Genomic DNA, 14,319 nt, shown 5'->3' on the forward strand with positions numbered 1-14,319 from the left:
GAAAACTACTAGAGCTAATCAATGAATTTGGTAAAGTTGCAGGATACAAAATTAATGCACAGGAATGTCTTGCATTCCTATACCCTAATGATGAAAAATCTGAAAGAGAAATTAAGGATACACTCCCATTTACCACTGCAACAAAAAGAATAAAATCCCTAGGAATAAACCTACCTAGGGAGACAAAAGACCTGTATGCAGAAAACTATATGACACTGTTGAAAGAAATTAAAGATGATACCAACAGATGGAGAGATACACCATATTCTTGGATTGGAAGAATCAATAGTGTGAAAATGACTATACTACCCAAAGCAATCTACAGATTCAATGCAATCCCTATCAAATCACCAATGGCATTTTTTACGGAACTAGAACAAAAAATCTTAAAATTTGTATGGAAACACAAAAGACCCCGAATAGCCAAAGCAGTCTTGAGGGAAAAAAACAGAGCTGGAGGAATCAGACTCCCTGACTTCAGACTATACTACAAAGCTACAGTAATCAAGAAAATACGGTACTGGCACAAAAACAGAAACATAGATCAATGGAACAGGATAAAAAGCCTGGAGATAAACCCATGCACCTATGGTCATCTAATCTATGACAAAGGAGGCAAGGATATACAGTGGAGAAGAGACAGTCTCTTCAATAAGTGGTGCTGGGAAAACTGGACAGCTACATGTAAAAGAATGAAATTAGAACACTCCCTAACACCATATACAAAAATAAACTCAAAATGGATTAAAGACCTAAATGTAAGACCAGACACCATAAAACTCTTAGAGGAAAACACAGGAAGAACACTTTTTGACATAAATCACAGTAAGATCTTTTTTGATCCATCTCCTAGAGTAATGGAAATAAAAACAAAAATAAACAAATGGGACCTAATGAAACTTAAAAGCTTTTGCAAAGCAAAGGAAACTACAAACAAGACGAAAAGACAACCCTCAGAATGGGAGAAAATATTTGCAAACGAATCAACGGACAAATGGTTAATCTCCAAAATCTATAAACAGCTCATGCGGCTCAATATTAAAAAAACAAACAACCCAATCCAAAAGTGGGCAGAAGACCTAAATAGACATTTCTCCAAAGAAGACATACAGATGGCCAAGAAGCACATGAAAGGATGCTCAACATCACTAATTATTAGAGAAATGCAAATCAAAACTACAATGAGGTATCACCTCACACCAGTTAGAATGGGCATCATCAGAAAATCTACACACAACAAATGCTGGAGAAGGTGTGGAGAAAAGGGAACGCTCTTGCGCTGTTGGTGGGAATGTAAATTGATACAGCCACTATGGAGAACAGTATGGAGGTTCCTTAAAAAACGAAAAATAGAATTACCACATGACCCAGCAATCCCACTACTGGGCATATACCCAGAGAAAACCGTAATTCAAAAAGACACATGCACCCCAATGTTCATTGCAGCACTATTTACAATAGCCAGATCATGGAAGCAACCTAAATGCCCATCAACAGACGAATGGATAAGGAAGATGTGGTACATATACACAATGGACTATTGCTCAGCCATAAAAAGGAATGACATTGGGTCATTTGTAGAGACGTGGCTGAATCTAGAGACTGTCATACAGAGTGAAGTAAGTCAGAAAGAGAAAAACAAATATTGCATATTAACGCATATATGTGGAACCTAGAAAAATGGTAAAGATGAAGCGGTTTGCAGGGCAGAAATTGAGACACAGATGTAGAGAACAAACGTATGGACACCAAGGGAGGAAGCAGTGGGGGTGGGGGTGGGATGAACTGGGAGACTGGGATTGACATGTATACACTAATATGTATAAAATGGTCAACTAATAAGAACCTGCTGTATGAAAAAATAAATAAAACAAAATTCAAAAAAAATCCATGAACGATAAATAATCCTTTGAACATTAAAAATGCTTAATAAATGGAGGTACTGATGGAACCAGCTGAGTTAACAAACTTTACCTACTGTATGATTTAAGCCAAGACAAATCTGTATCCATGATCCAGTCTACACCTGATTTTATCATGAAGCTGGGTATCCATAAAGGGAAAAATAATTTGACCCTTATTTCACATCATACACAACATTTATAGGTGAATTAATAACTTAAACGTAAGTGGCAAACTGTAAAGCCTTTAGAATATAATCTATATAGCATGGTCCCAGCTGGGGCCATGGCTTTCAGGATTCCTGAACTAGAAGGCATTTCTTAAAAAAAAAAAAAGGCACAGAAATCGCTAATGACAAAGCAAATGTTGGTAAATCTGACTACAATAAATTTGACAAGAAAACAGGTGTAGTTCACCATAAGGAGAGGAAAAGTCTAGACAATGAGACGATATAGGCAACTTACATAGCCAACAAGGATTTATGCTCAAAATATTTAAAGAACTTCACAAGGCAATAAGAAAACCCATTAGAAAAATGGGCAAAAACCTTGTTAGGCATGCTATGAAAGATTTCAAAATGGACCATAAACACAGGAAAAGATGTTCAGACTCATTCGACACCCAGATTGTCGAAACAGGAAAAGTGTGAACACACCAAGTGCTGGAAGGATGTGCAGCATTGGGAATTCTCATACTCTTCAGAAAAACAGCAGAGAATTATGAGGTGAAGTTGGAGATAAACAAGACTCCCTGGCCTAGCAATTTCACTTGTGGGTAATAACCTAGAGAAACTAGTGCACATATGTGCCAGCAGGCATGTACAAAAATGTTCATAGCTAAATTGTTTGATATGGCTTACAATGCCCCATGTCAATCAATAATTGAATGGGAAGGTCTACTGTGAGATGGTCATATAATGGAATACACAGCAATAAAGTCAGAGCTACTTGTACCAACATGGAAGAATCTTAAAAATAAAATTTTGGAAAAAAAATAAAAAATAAAATAAAATAAAATTTTGGGGCTTCCCTGGTGGCGCAGTGGTTGAGAGTCCGCCTGCCGATGCAGGTTGGGGAAGATTCCACATGCCGCGAAGCGGTTGGGCCTGTGAGCCGTGGCTGCTGGGCCTGCGTGTCCGGAGCCTGTGCTCCGCAACGGGAGAGGCCACAACAGTGAGAGGCCCGTGTACCGCAAAAATAAATAAAATAAAATTTTGTTTATGTATTCTCAGTATGCGTGTGATATTTCATAAATATTAGATGTTAAGTTAAAAGAATGTGGGCTTCCCTGGTGGCGCAGTGGTTGAGAGTCCGCCTGCCGATGCAGGGGACATGGGTTCGTGCCCCGGTCCGGGAAGGTCCCACATGCCACGGAGCGGCTGGGCCCGTGAGCCATGGCCGCTGAGCCTGCGCGTCCGGAGCCTGTGCTCCGTGACGGGAGAGGCCCCAATAGTGAGAGGCCCGTGTACCGCTAAAAAAAAAAAAAAAAAAAAAAAAGAATGTGACATTCAGTTGGGGAAAGCACCATTCCCCGGGCCTCACCCTGCTCTTGCTCTCACAGCTTGGGGTTCTGTGAGGGAGGGGTGGTGACTTGGGTCTAGCTGACGATGCTGCAAAGAGGGGAGCCAGTAGCTATGGTAATAGTGAGACCCCTCAGGTGCTCTGAGGTGGGCCGAGCAGTGAAGGCCCACGTGTAGCAGGGAAACTCGTGGGTGGACACGTGAAGTGCCCCTTTGTGGCTATCAGAGCACTATGACAGGGGCCACTTCGCAGAGGGCAAGCTGAGTCTGGCCATCGGGTCCATGTCCCTTTATTCTTCGTGATTTGGACATTGAAAGTTAAAAATCCAGTCATTTGGATTCCGGGACTCTTAAAACTAGTCGCATATTGTTACAGATACTTTGTGAGTTAATTTTTGTAAAAAACATAAGTTTTCATAAAAAGTATATATTCCATACTAAATATTTGAAGAAATTATGTTTATGTGTATAAATCAGAAAATACACATACTGCCTGGTTAGCCAAAATATTTCTATTCATCTTTGTATATTTGTCACAAAAGTCATGTCACTGCAGGCAAAGGACACTGGAGAAATGACAGGAATCATTGACAAGGTGCTGGGCATGTGCATGTATGTGCATGTGTGTGCATTGTGTGCATGTGGTGTGTCAACAGACATATGACACCCCGCACTACTGAAGGCCACACACTTACCTTATATGCCTCATCACTGACAGCTTTGATGTTGGCTTCTCTCCATCTTCCTGGTACCCCGTCAATTACTTCTCGATAGTTCACATAATAGCCCGTAATTTCAGCCCCTCCAGTCTTATCTGGTTGCTTCCATCCAAGAACCATTGAGTCACGAAAACTTTCAAGACAAGTGATATCATAGGGTGGAGATGGTGCCGCTGTTGCAATATGAAGAGCTCATGAGTGGACAGAAATGCTTCTATGATTCTACCTGCATCAAACTGTCTCATTGGTGACACGCATGAGGGCACTAGGTCCTGTGGTGTAAAACTAAAACGTGACACCAGTAAGTAACTTAGCATCGATTTGGTATGTGAGGAAAAAAACTGACACACAGTAAAAACTGCACCACAATTATTATTCCAAAGATAAAAAGAACCTGCCCCCTCCACTCCCAAGGAGGAATAAGTTTTGAGATACTAACAGCAAAATGTTAGTATTTCTAACAATATCCTGAAAATATAACTAACAATATCCTGAAAAATGATCTGTTCCCCATAAGAAGAAATATTTTTCCCAAGATATATATTTTTGTTTCTTTTTTTCAATACTTTATGTATCTTTATTGATTATTTTTCATCCTACTTTGTATATCTCAACTCTAAATTTTAGGACAGAGGTACATGCTACCTCTTCATTCCTAAAGCAATAGCATGAAAAAGTAAGATATTTTTGTTTCTTTATGTGGTTTTGTTTTCATTTGCTCCCTGAGGAAAATGACATATGTATATCAATTTCTGCCTTGATTTGCTTATTAAGAATTTCTATATATTTCCAAACAGTTAGCATTTCACCACTCAGGTACATGTACCCTTGTGAGACCTTACAACTATATAGGTTCTGTCTCCACACAGAAAAAAATCACATACTGGAGCTCAGCTAAATGCCATGTTAAAAATCTTTTTTAAAAAACAGGAACAATCAGCCATGTGATTTTTCTCTTAGTATAATACTTTTTGCTGCATTATTTTAAACCTGATGCTGGATTATCATTCATATGGCACAAAATACTACACAGCTGCCACTGTGTTTATTAGTGCTTAATCAGAAAAATATTTGGATGTTGTTTTAAAAGTCTTTCTTCATTTATGTGGATTTGTTGATGAAACTTTCACTCAACTACTGAAATTATGTTTTTTTGATAAAGAAAGAGAGGGTGGGGTGGTGGAAAGAAATCCACTAGATGTGCAATAACATTAAAAAGAATTTTCTGAATATTTATTTGGATTATCAGAGATAAAGGAACTATCTCATTCTTATTCAAAAAGATTCTCAGAACAATAAAGATTTTAAAAAATAAAATACGTTTTTTCTCTCTTTACCCCAACACCAACCTCCTTCATTCTTTACATTTTAAAGAAAAGCTTTCTTACTCTCTCTCTCTGTTTCAGAGCAATGTTGAATATAAACTCTCAAATGAATACCCTATCTCATCTTGAGTTGAAGAGGCAAATAAAGGTGTCAAAAAAGTAGAGAAGGGCTTCCCTGGTGGCGCAGAAAAAAAAAAAAGTAGAGAAGGTTACAGAAGTTAGGGATGGGATATACATAGGGGATGGGTGAGAGGCAAGATATGATTTACCAGCATATGCTTACCGTTTCATTTTTATTTGATAAGAAAAACATTGCCTCCTAGAATATATAAACCACAAATACCAAATATCCTAATCAGAAAATTCTGATTACTGATAATTAGTCTTTCTATTCTAATTCTAATTAGGTAATTAGCCTTACTGATAAACAGTCTTAAGTAAATCAGTTCTGGGAATGTGGATCATATATAATAGAATATGTGATTATAATGCCCTGTTAAACTTTTCATGACAACTCAAAGAGATATTGTTTCTTATGTTTATTTGAATTAAATGTGAAGGTAATTTGAAAACCTGAGGATGAAAAACAGAAGTTAATAACTATGATCCTGATAAAATGTTACTTTTTTGTGAAATATTTTTCCTATCCATTTATTACCAAACACGGATATTTCGAAAGACCTCCCATAGGCTATGAGTATCAAATCCTTCCCCTCTCATATCTAACTCTCTCAGCAAAATGAGGCCAAAGGTGTGTCTGCTTGTTAAACCAAAGAGACTCTATAACCAAATTACTTTAAATATTCTATTGTCATTAAGCACAATGAATTATGTGCCAAAGCCAAACCCCTATAAAATTACTTTCACAACTCATTAAACAAAAGTATTACAAATGGATAACTGAAAACATAAAATTAAGAATGAACACTGATGAAAGTGAACACAGATGGAAGAAGGTGATCTGGACAACGAGTGGTGAGGACACTCATGGAAACAGACAGGATGCTTTTACTGTTTCAGCTCTCACCTAGATCCTTCTTCTTTTTCAGAGGGTCAGACTTACTTTTCCCCTTAACAGCTGCTTTCTGTAGTGGTGGGAAAAGCTCTTCCTGAACTGTTTCACTTACTTTACTCACTTCTGTTTGGCCCAGGTTGTGAGAGCTACTGGGTAGTGAAGGTTTGTTAAGTTTGCTACCAAGCAAAGCATCTTTCTTAAAAGTTGTCTGGGAGGTGTCATGCATGCCTCCCCTGGAGTCTGTTAGTCCACCTGGTGTATCACTCAGTTCAGGCCACACAGCTGGAGACACTCCTCCCCCTACAATTGCCAGATAACAACAGAAACACTTTGAACCAGGACACAGTACAGAGTGCTCTTACTTCATAGAACAAGCGACAAAAACATTAGCACCACAAACAGAACAAAAGCAATCTTGGTTTAACGGAAATCACTTGGCTTTGCAAGAAATATGGAAAGCATACATTTCATATAACTTACACCAAGGAAGCATTTCAACATTTCCATATTTTCAAAATAGAAGAAATGAGAACAAAAAAACCACAGACAGAACAGGAACCATTCTGATTTGCAGGACCCAAGTAAATATAAGAACAAGCACTTCTCAGACATTTCTTGAGAGAGCTCCATTATTCAACAGAATGGGGGAAAAAACGACCATAAAGTGCACAGGAGACAAACATTGAAGATGTTGATTATATAACAATTAGAGTTATGTACCTTACTGATATAGTAATGGTCTGTACCTCCCAACTTCAAAGACGCATGTTCACTATGTCCTTATAATACAAACATATTCTAAGGAATGTTAAAAAGTAATATGGGGGGCTTCCCTGGTGGCGCAGTGGTTGAGAGTCCGCCTGCCGATGCAGGGGACGCGGGTTCGTGCCCCGGTCCGGGAAGATCCCACATGCCGCGGAGCCTGCGCATCTGGAGCCTGTGCTCGGCATACGGGAGAGGCCAAAACAGTGAGAGGCCCGCGTACCACAAAAAAAAAAAAAAAAAAGGTAATATGGGGTGCTAACTGAAGATAACTGATATTAAATAATCTTCCTCTTTAAATACGTGCTACTACATCACAGATTTCAATTTAATTGCCCTGAAATACCTGGGTCCCTTTCCCACCTTGAGATTGGAAGGTACATCACTGTACATACATATAATTACTTTATTACTGGTTTTATTCTGTTGGTTACTTTGCCAGCAGAGATGAAACATATCAAGCAACCACACACGTCTCGCACAAATTTTAGCAGTTTATAAAAAGCAGGTTAATGTGCTGTTACTGAGAACAAGCCAGGCTGTGCCGCAGATGAAACGGCTTTTACGTGTGAGATGCTCTGTGTTACGGGTGATGCACCACCTCATGGAATCGGGTGGCACTTCATACTCCCGGATGAGCACCAAGTTAGAATGGAGATTCACACAATGGGAAATATCTGAGGAAACTCGGACTGGTGAAGAGGAAAAGGCTACAGATGCACAGAATCTGGATAAGTGATGAAGATCTGTAAAATGACAGCTATGGAAGGTTAGAGGTCACCTGGAGTCAGAGACAATGATCATCTGAGGATGGAATCATCGAGCAATACTAGAAGTTTTACACAATTTCTGAAGAGGATGGTACCTTTCGTTGTAACTTAGAAAAATTCATTTTTCTGAGAACTTACCAATAGCAGCTTTTACTTCGATTGCTTCTGAATCTTGTGAATATTCACTAAGTCCAGCTGCGTTAACTGCTCTGACCCGGAAAATATAACTCTGACCGGTAGTCAATCCATGACAAGTAAACCTGAAAGGAAAGAAAGTTTTAAAGAAACTTTCCCAGGAGGAAGGTTAGGGAAGTTGATTGTTAGCTTAATGGAATGATCTGGCTTTATGAGAATGATTCATTTTTTAAAAGGAAGAAAAAGATGTAGAGAGATGCAGGTAACATATGTACATTAAGCAAGAAGGCACCTCAGGCAATTTTCTAAATTCACTCTGTCAGACGATGAGGAGTCTTGGTTATCCCCTGCACAAACACCCTACCCTTTTGAGCCTACGTGTGCTTATCAGTAAAATGGAGGTAATAACGCCTACATGGTAAATTTTGTGTGAAGATTGACCATAAAGTATATACAGCACCAGGGGGGCGGGGAGGGATAAATTAGGAATTTGGGATTAACAGATACACACTACTATATATAAAACAGATAAACAACGCTTGTTTATCTATTTGTACTGTATAGCACAGGGAACTATATTCAATATCTTGTAATAACCTATGACAGAAAGGAATTCAGAAAAGAATATATATTAAACAGAATCACTTTGCTGTATACCTGAAACATTGTAAATCAACTATACTTTAGTTAAAAAATTAAAAATAAATTTAAAAACTTTAGCAAAAAGTATATATAGTACCTATTACGGGGCCTGGCTATAGGAGGCATTTAATAAATAATAGGTGGTATTAATAACACGATTAATGACTATTTCAGGGATATACTTATAGCTGTAAGGCACTGGCTGCCTTAGTCATAGAGGCCTACTCACTGCCTCCCTGCATGCCATGGAAGGTACAATTACTTGAGAAGTTGACTCCAGAATTGTCATTTGCATTTAAGGGTCCAATAATGAGGTGCGAATCCATGGGCAGTTTGACACATAAAACAACCCCACTCTTTAATAGCTATTATGGCTATAAAGAAAAACTGTTTCATGAATGACTGTAACACTCTAATGCATCCTGAGGACTGTAAGCAGAGGAAATAATTGGTCTGCTAATGACTCTATCACTATTAGCATGTTGAAATACTTAATAAGGGCAGTCATAATGTAGGCCAGCTCAGTTCAGTAAACATTTATTAAGCACTTCAGTGTTCCAGACACTGAGCTAGGTACTGAGGATACAAAGATGAATAAAAAATGGTGCCGGCCCTTGAGCAGCTCCATTCTATTTATGGAAAGGCAGACTCTGCCTTACCCTCCATGAAAATTTCTAAATAGTCCCCAGAAAATGTGGGGAACTCAGAGTAAACGTGAAGTACACAAACAGGCTAAATGAATCTCTTGCAAAACATATTGCCTTCTCCCGTTAGCTGGTTTGTCTTCATTCTCTCCTGTTCTACAAAAGGAACGACTCATCCTCTGGGGGTCCTTGGACATAGAAGTGGCCAAGTCAGAAGCTGCCTAACAAGCCTGCTTGACAATTGGGATGGGGTGAGTCTCCTCTGAGGTTGGTCCTAAATCAAAGGAGACTCAGAATTTGGATGCAGGCCAGAATCCATCATCAACTTGCAAAGCTGGTTGATAAAATATTCAAAAGCAAGAAAAAATAACCCTCCTCACATTAGAAACAGACACAAGGAGACAGTAAAGTATTCTGAATGTCTTTATTTTGGTGTTTATATCTCCTCAGCACTGGATTTAACCACATTGATGTTCAAAATTTGTAAAATGTTGATACTTTTTTCTGCTCATTTAAAATGCCTGCATAATTTATGACACTGGACAGCTACATGAACAAGAATCAAACTGGACTACTTTCTCACACCATATACAAATATAAACTCAAAATGGATTAGACTTAAATGCAAGATCTGAGGCCATGAAAGTCCTAGAAGATAGCATAGGCAATATGCTCTCTGACATTGGTCTTATAATATTTTTTTGGCTCTGTCTCCTCAGGCAAGGGAAACAAAAGCAAAAAGAAACAAATGGGACTACAGCAAATGAAAAAGCTTTTGTACAGTAAAGGAAACTATCAACAAAATGAAAAAGCCACTTACTGAATGGAAGAAGACATAAGCAAATGATATATCTGATAAGGGGTGAATATCCCAAATACAAAAAAAAAAAACCTCATAAAACTTAACATCAAAAATCCCCCAAACAACCCAATTAAAAGATGGGCAGAGGATCTGAATAGATATTTTCCCAAAGAAGACATACAGATGGCCAAAAAGCACATGAAAATATGCTCAACATCATTAGCCATCAGGGAAATGCAAATCAAAACCAGAATGAGCTATCACCTCACACCTGTCAGAATGTATATTCTCAAAAAGACAAGAAACAACAAGCGGTGGCAAGGATGTGGAGGAAAGGGAACGCTCATGCACTGCTGGTGGGATGTAAATTGGTACAAACACTACGGAAAAGAGTATGGTGGTTCTTCAAAAAATTAAAAATAGAACTACCATACCATCCAGCAATTCCACTTCTGGGTATTTTTCTGAAGAAAACAGAAACACTAATTCAAAAAGATACATGTGTCCCTATATTCACTGCAGCATTATTTACAACAGCCAAGATATGGAAGCAACCTAAGTTTCCACTGATAGATGAATGGATAAAGAAGATGTGGCATATATATACAATGGACCATTACTCAGCCATAAAAAGAACGAAGGCTTGTCATTTGCAACATGGATGAACCTAGAGGGTATTATGCTAAGTGAAATAAGTCAAAAAGAGAAAGACAAATACCATATGATTTCATTTCACTTCTATGTGGAATCTAAAAAACAAAACAAATGAACAAACGTTAACAAAACAGAAACAGACTCATAGATATAGAGAACAAACAGTTGTTTGACAGAGGGGAGCAGGGTCAGGGGTGAGTGAAATAGGTGCAGGGGATTAAGGGTTACAAACTTCCAGCTACAAAATAAATGAGTCATGGGGATGAAATTATAGCACAGGGAATATAGCCAATAATATTGTAATAGCTTTGCAATGCTGGCAGATGGTAATTAGACTTATCATGGAGATAATTTTGTAATGTATAGAAATATTGAATCACTACGTTGTGCACCTGTAACTAACGTAGTGTTGTAGGTCAGTTATACTTGAATTTAAAAAATAATAATAAGGGACTTCCCTGGTGGTCCAGTGGTTAAGACTCTGTGCTTCCAATGCAGGGGGCACAGGTTTGATCCCTGGTCAGGGAACTAAGATCCCACATGCCACGCAGCATGGCCCAAAAAAAGTAATAAATAAAAATAAAATAAAATGTCTGGTTAATTTACGTTCGCTAGAGCCTATTAGATCCTTGAAATCTAGTATCACACTGGGTATTAAAACACGAACAGAGGGTTAAAAAGGACAAACAGCATACAGGGAAAGAATCAGAAAAGAGCTATGAAATGATCTCTTATCATAGCTGGCATTGTGTGTTTCTAAGTGTTTAATATCACTAGTAATCCTTTTTTCAAATGTATGGCTGTAGACATGTTCAATTTTAAGTTCATCTGGATATTCAGAGCATAATGTTTTTAATAATCTCCCTGTGTTTGATGCTTGTGCTGCTCTTTGGGTCCATGTCTGCGGTCCTTTCCTCAGCCCCTGTGGCTCCAGTGTCATACCCCCACTCCCCCACCCCCATCCTGCATATTGCGGTTACCTTGTGCCCTTCACGGGGTTGTTGTTGCAGGGCTCCCACTTGCCAGAGCCAACAATACTTGACTCTATGTAGTACCCGACCAGCTCCTTAGCATCTTTGGATTCCTCCCACATAACGACAACTGATGTGTCTGTATTTCTGCTTGGGATGATATTGCTCGGGGGCTTGGGGATGTCTGAGAAAAGAGGGAAATGATGGTCCAGCCCAATGTGGTTTAGAAATTCATTCTTATCACATGTGCACAGACATGCACACACATATACAAATTTTACACTAGTAGTCACGTCAAACACACAGTTCTTTTATAATATATTTGTTAAAGCAGAAAGTTTTTAAAAATATGCTAGTTTGGGAGTACAATGAGAAACTAAACACCCAGGAACATACCAACCCCTTCCAGAAAAAAATACATTAGCAATACTGTTGAAACTCCTGGAGAAGTGTACTTTTCATAATAATTCATAATAATGAAAAATTTTAATGTATCAGTCAAGTACAGTCATCAATTACATTAATAATATGAAAAAAGGATGTCATGATTTTTACTTTTGAATATATACATATTCCAATAAGACTCTTGCTTTGGAATCCTCTCTTGAATTGAAGTTAAATAAGTTTACAGTGGCTCAAGCAAACTCTATACTTACCAAGTTTGTCCTCGACCATGGTCACTTCCGTTGCCTCGGAGGGCTCACCAATTCCTGCTGAATTGGAGCAGCGGACTCGGAACCGGTAGGATTTCCCCTCAGTCAAGTCAAACAGAGCAAAGCGGGGAGACTTCACAGGGAGCTCCATGTTCACCTGCTGCCAGTTTTCTGTTCCTGCATCACACTGTAGCCAGAACAGTGGAATCCATTGAAAGCACAGAAAGAATAAACTGGAACTCTAAGCCAGGCATCTTGAAGTTCGTTTATCTGCCAACAAACTACTACCTGTTATGCAAGCTGGACTGCAAAAGAGATTTGGGGGAAATGGGGTATGAAACATCTGAAGTACACAGGATTATCTAAATCAAATATGGCTGTATTGTTGAACAAATATGCTGCTTTAATACTTCCCTTCCTTTTTAACTAAATAAGATCATTGGTCTACTTACAAAAGTCCTTAATTTATTTAGATGATAGTTTGGGGTCAGATACTTTTCTAATTCTTAGGGTAGGTAATTAAATTTAATATGCTATGTTAGATACTTATACTTAAATTTCCATTATGTTGTTATGAACTGTGTTATTTTAATTGCGTTTTATTTAATGTCTTATAACATCATGCAGGTCTGTGCTCATATACCATCTCCTCAGAAAGGCCCACTTGATCACCCTCCTTCCATTACCAATCTGAAAGCTTTATTTGCTCCTTTCCTATCTCTCTGTATCCCTTACTTACTCTGCTTTATTTTTCACCAAAACACTTATCAACACTTGAAATTAAATTATTTATTTGTTGTCTCCTTCATTGGAAAGTAAATTCCAGTGAAACAAGTTCAGGGAGCTGTCTTGTTCACTGCTATACCCCAGAGCCTGAAATTGTTATCTAGCACATAGTAGATAATCAACAATTTTTGTTTCTGAATTAATAAATGTTTCTGAATTCTGAATGCATAAAGTTAGTGTAAGATAAAGAAAATGTTATTTTTTTGCCCATATTTTAGAATAAATAATGGGGAAAACCAATTTAAAGATATTTTATCCTTGAAATTAAATTGATCTACAGTGACTTTGAAATCCCTGAAAGAAGGATGTGGTGTGTATTTGAGCTTAGGTACAGAATACAGTAAGAAAACTATCAGCAGTCTTCAGTAATCCTTTTTCCCTACTATTATAACTTTCAGCTCTGCCCAAGGTAGCAGAAGTGACTTTGCTCCAGAACTTCTGAACAGTTTTAAGAGACTTTTCTGGAAATCCAAACCTTGTGATAGACTGACCAGTTGTCAAGAATGATAAATTTGGGGGACAATAAGTTTATTGGTACATCACTCAGCATAATCTTCATTGACTTGAAATGAGAGGCAATACGGTATGGTGAAAAGAACTCAGAGGCACCGATTCTGGTCCTAGCTTTGGTAACAACGAGATATGTGATCCTGGGAAAGTCACATTAGTGTCATCATCTGTAAAATAAGCAAATTTGACAAGCTAACCTCTGAAGTCCCTTGCAGTGCCTTTTATGATAATGTGTCAGTTGTGTGTGGGAGGGTAGAGAGGATAAATTCCCCCGAACAGTCAATCTGCTCCCCACTGACGGACAGAATTCTCCCAGACTTTTTATCCTTTAGTTTATGGCTTTGACTCATTTTGACATTTTCTCCCTTAGGGAACACATAAACATTTATCAGTCATTTACACTTTCATAATAAAAATAGTAGCTGCATTTCAGTGTGCTAAGAACTTTACCCCATTGTAACTCTTTAATCCCCTCAACTGTGCTCTGAAGTAGGTACTGTGGAGGTAATA

The 14,319-nt window shown here is 38.2% G+C and overlaps 1 protein-coding gene across 1 annotated transcript in view; it reads right to left on the reverse strand.

Annotated features, from left to right (window-relative positions):
* MYOM1 (myomesin 1) overlaps window positions 1-14,319 on the reverse strand; it is a gene marked incomplete at its 3' end in the record, with an annotated part of 137,125 nt that overhangs the window by 50,885 nt on the left and 71,921 nt on the right. The window contains exons 14-18 of the mRNA XM_079942280.1: window positions 12,517-12,700; window positions 11,870-12,044; window positions 8,151-8,272; window positions 6,493-6,780; window positions 4,117-4,313 (exon numbers count right to left, since the gene is read on the reverse strand). Of these exons, the coding sequence (XP_079798406.1) occupies window positions 4,117-4,313; window positions 6,493-6,780; window positions 8,151-8,272; window positions 11,870-12,044; window positions 12,517-12,700 (966 nt within the window). The remainder of the gene's footprint in view (window positions 1-4,116; window positions 4,314-6,492; window positions 6,781-8,150; window positions 8,273-11,869; window positions 12,045-12,516; window positions 12,701-14,319) is intronic.

Source organism: Stenella coeruleoalba, assembly GCF_951394435.1.
Source record: "Stenella coeruleoalba genome assembly, chromosome: 14".
Taxonomy (NCBI): domain Eukaryota; kingdom Metazoa; phylum Chordata; class Mammalia; order Artiodactyla; family Delphinidae; genus Stenella; species Stenella coeruleoalba.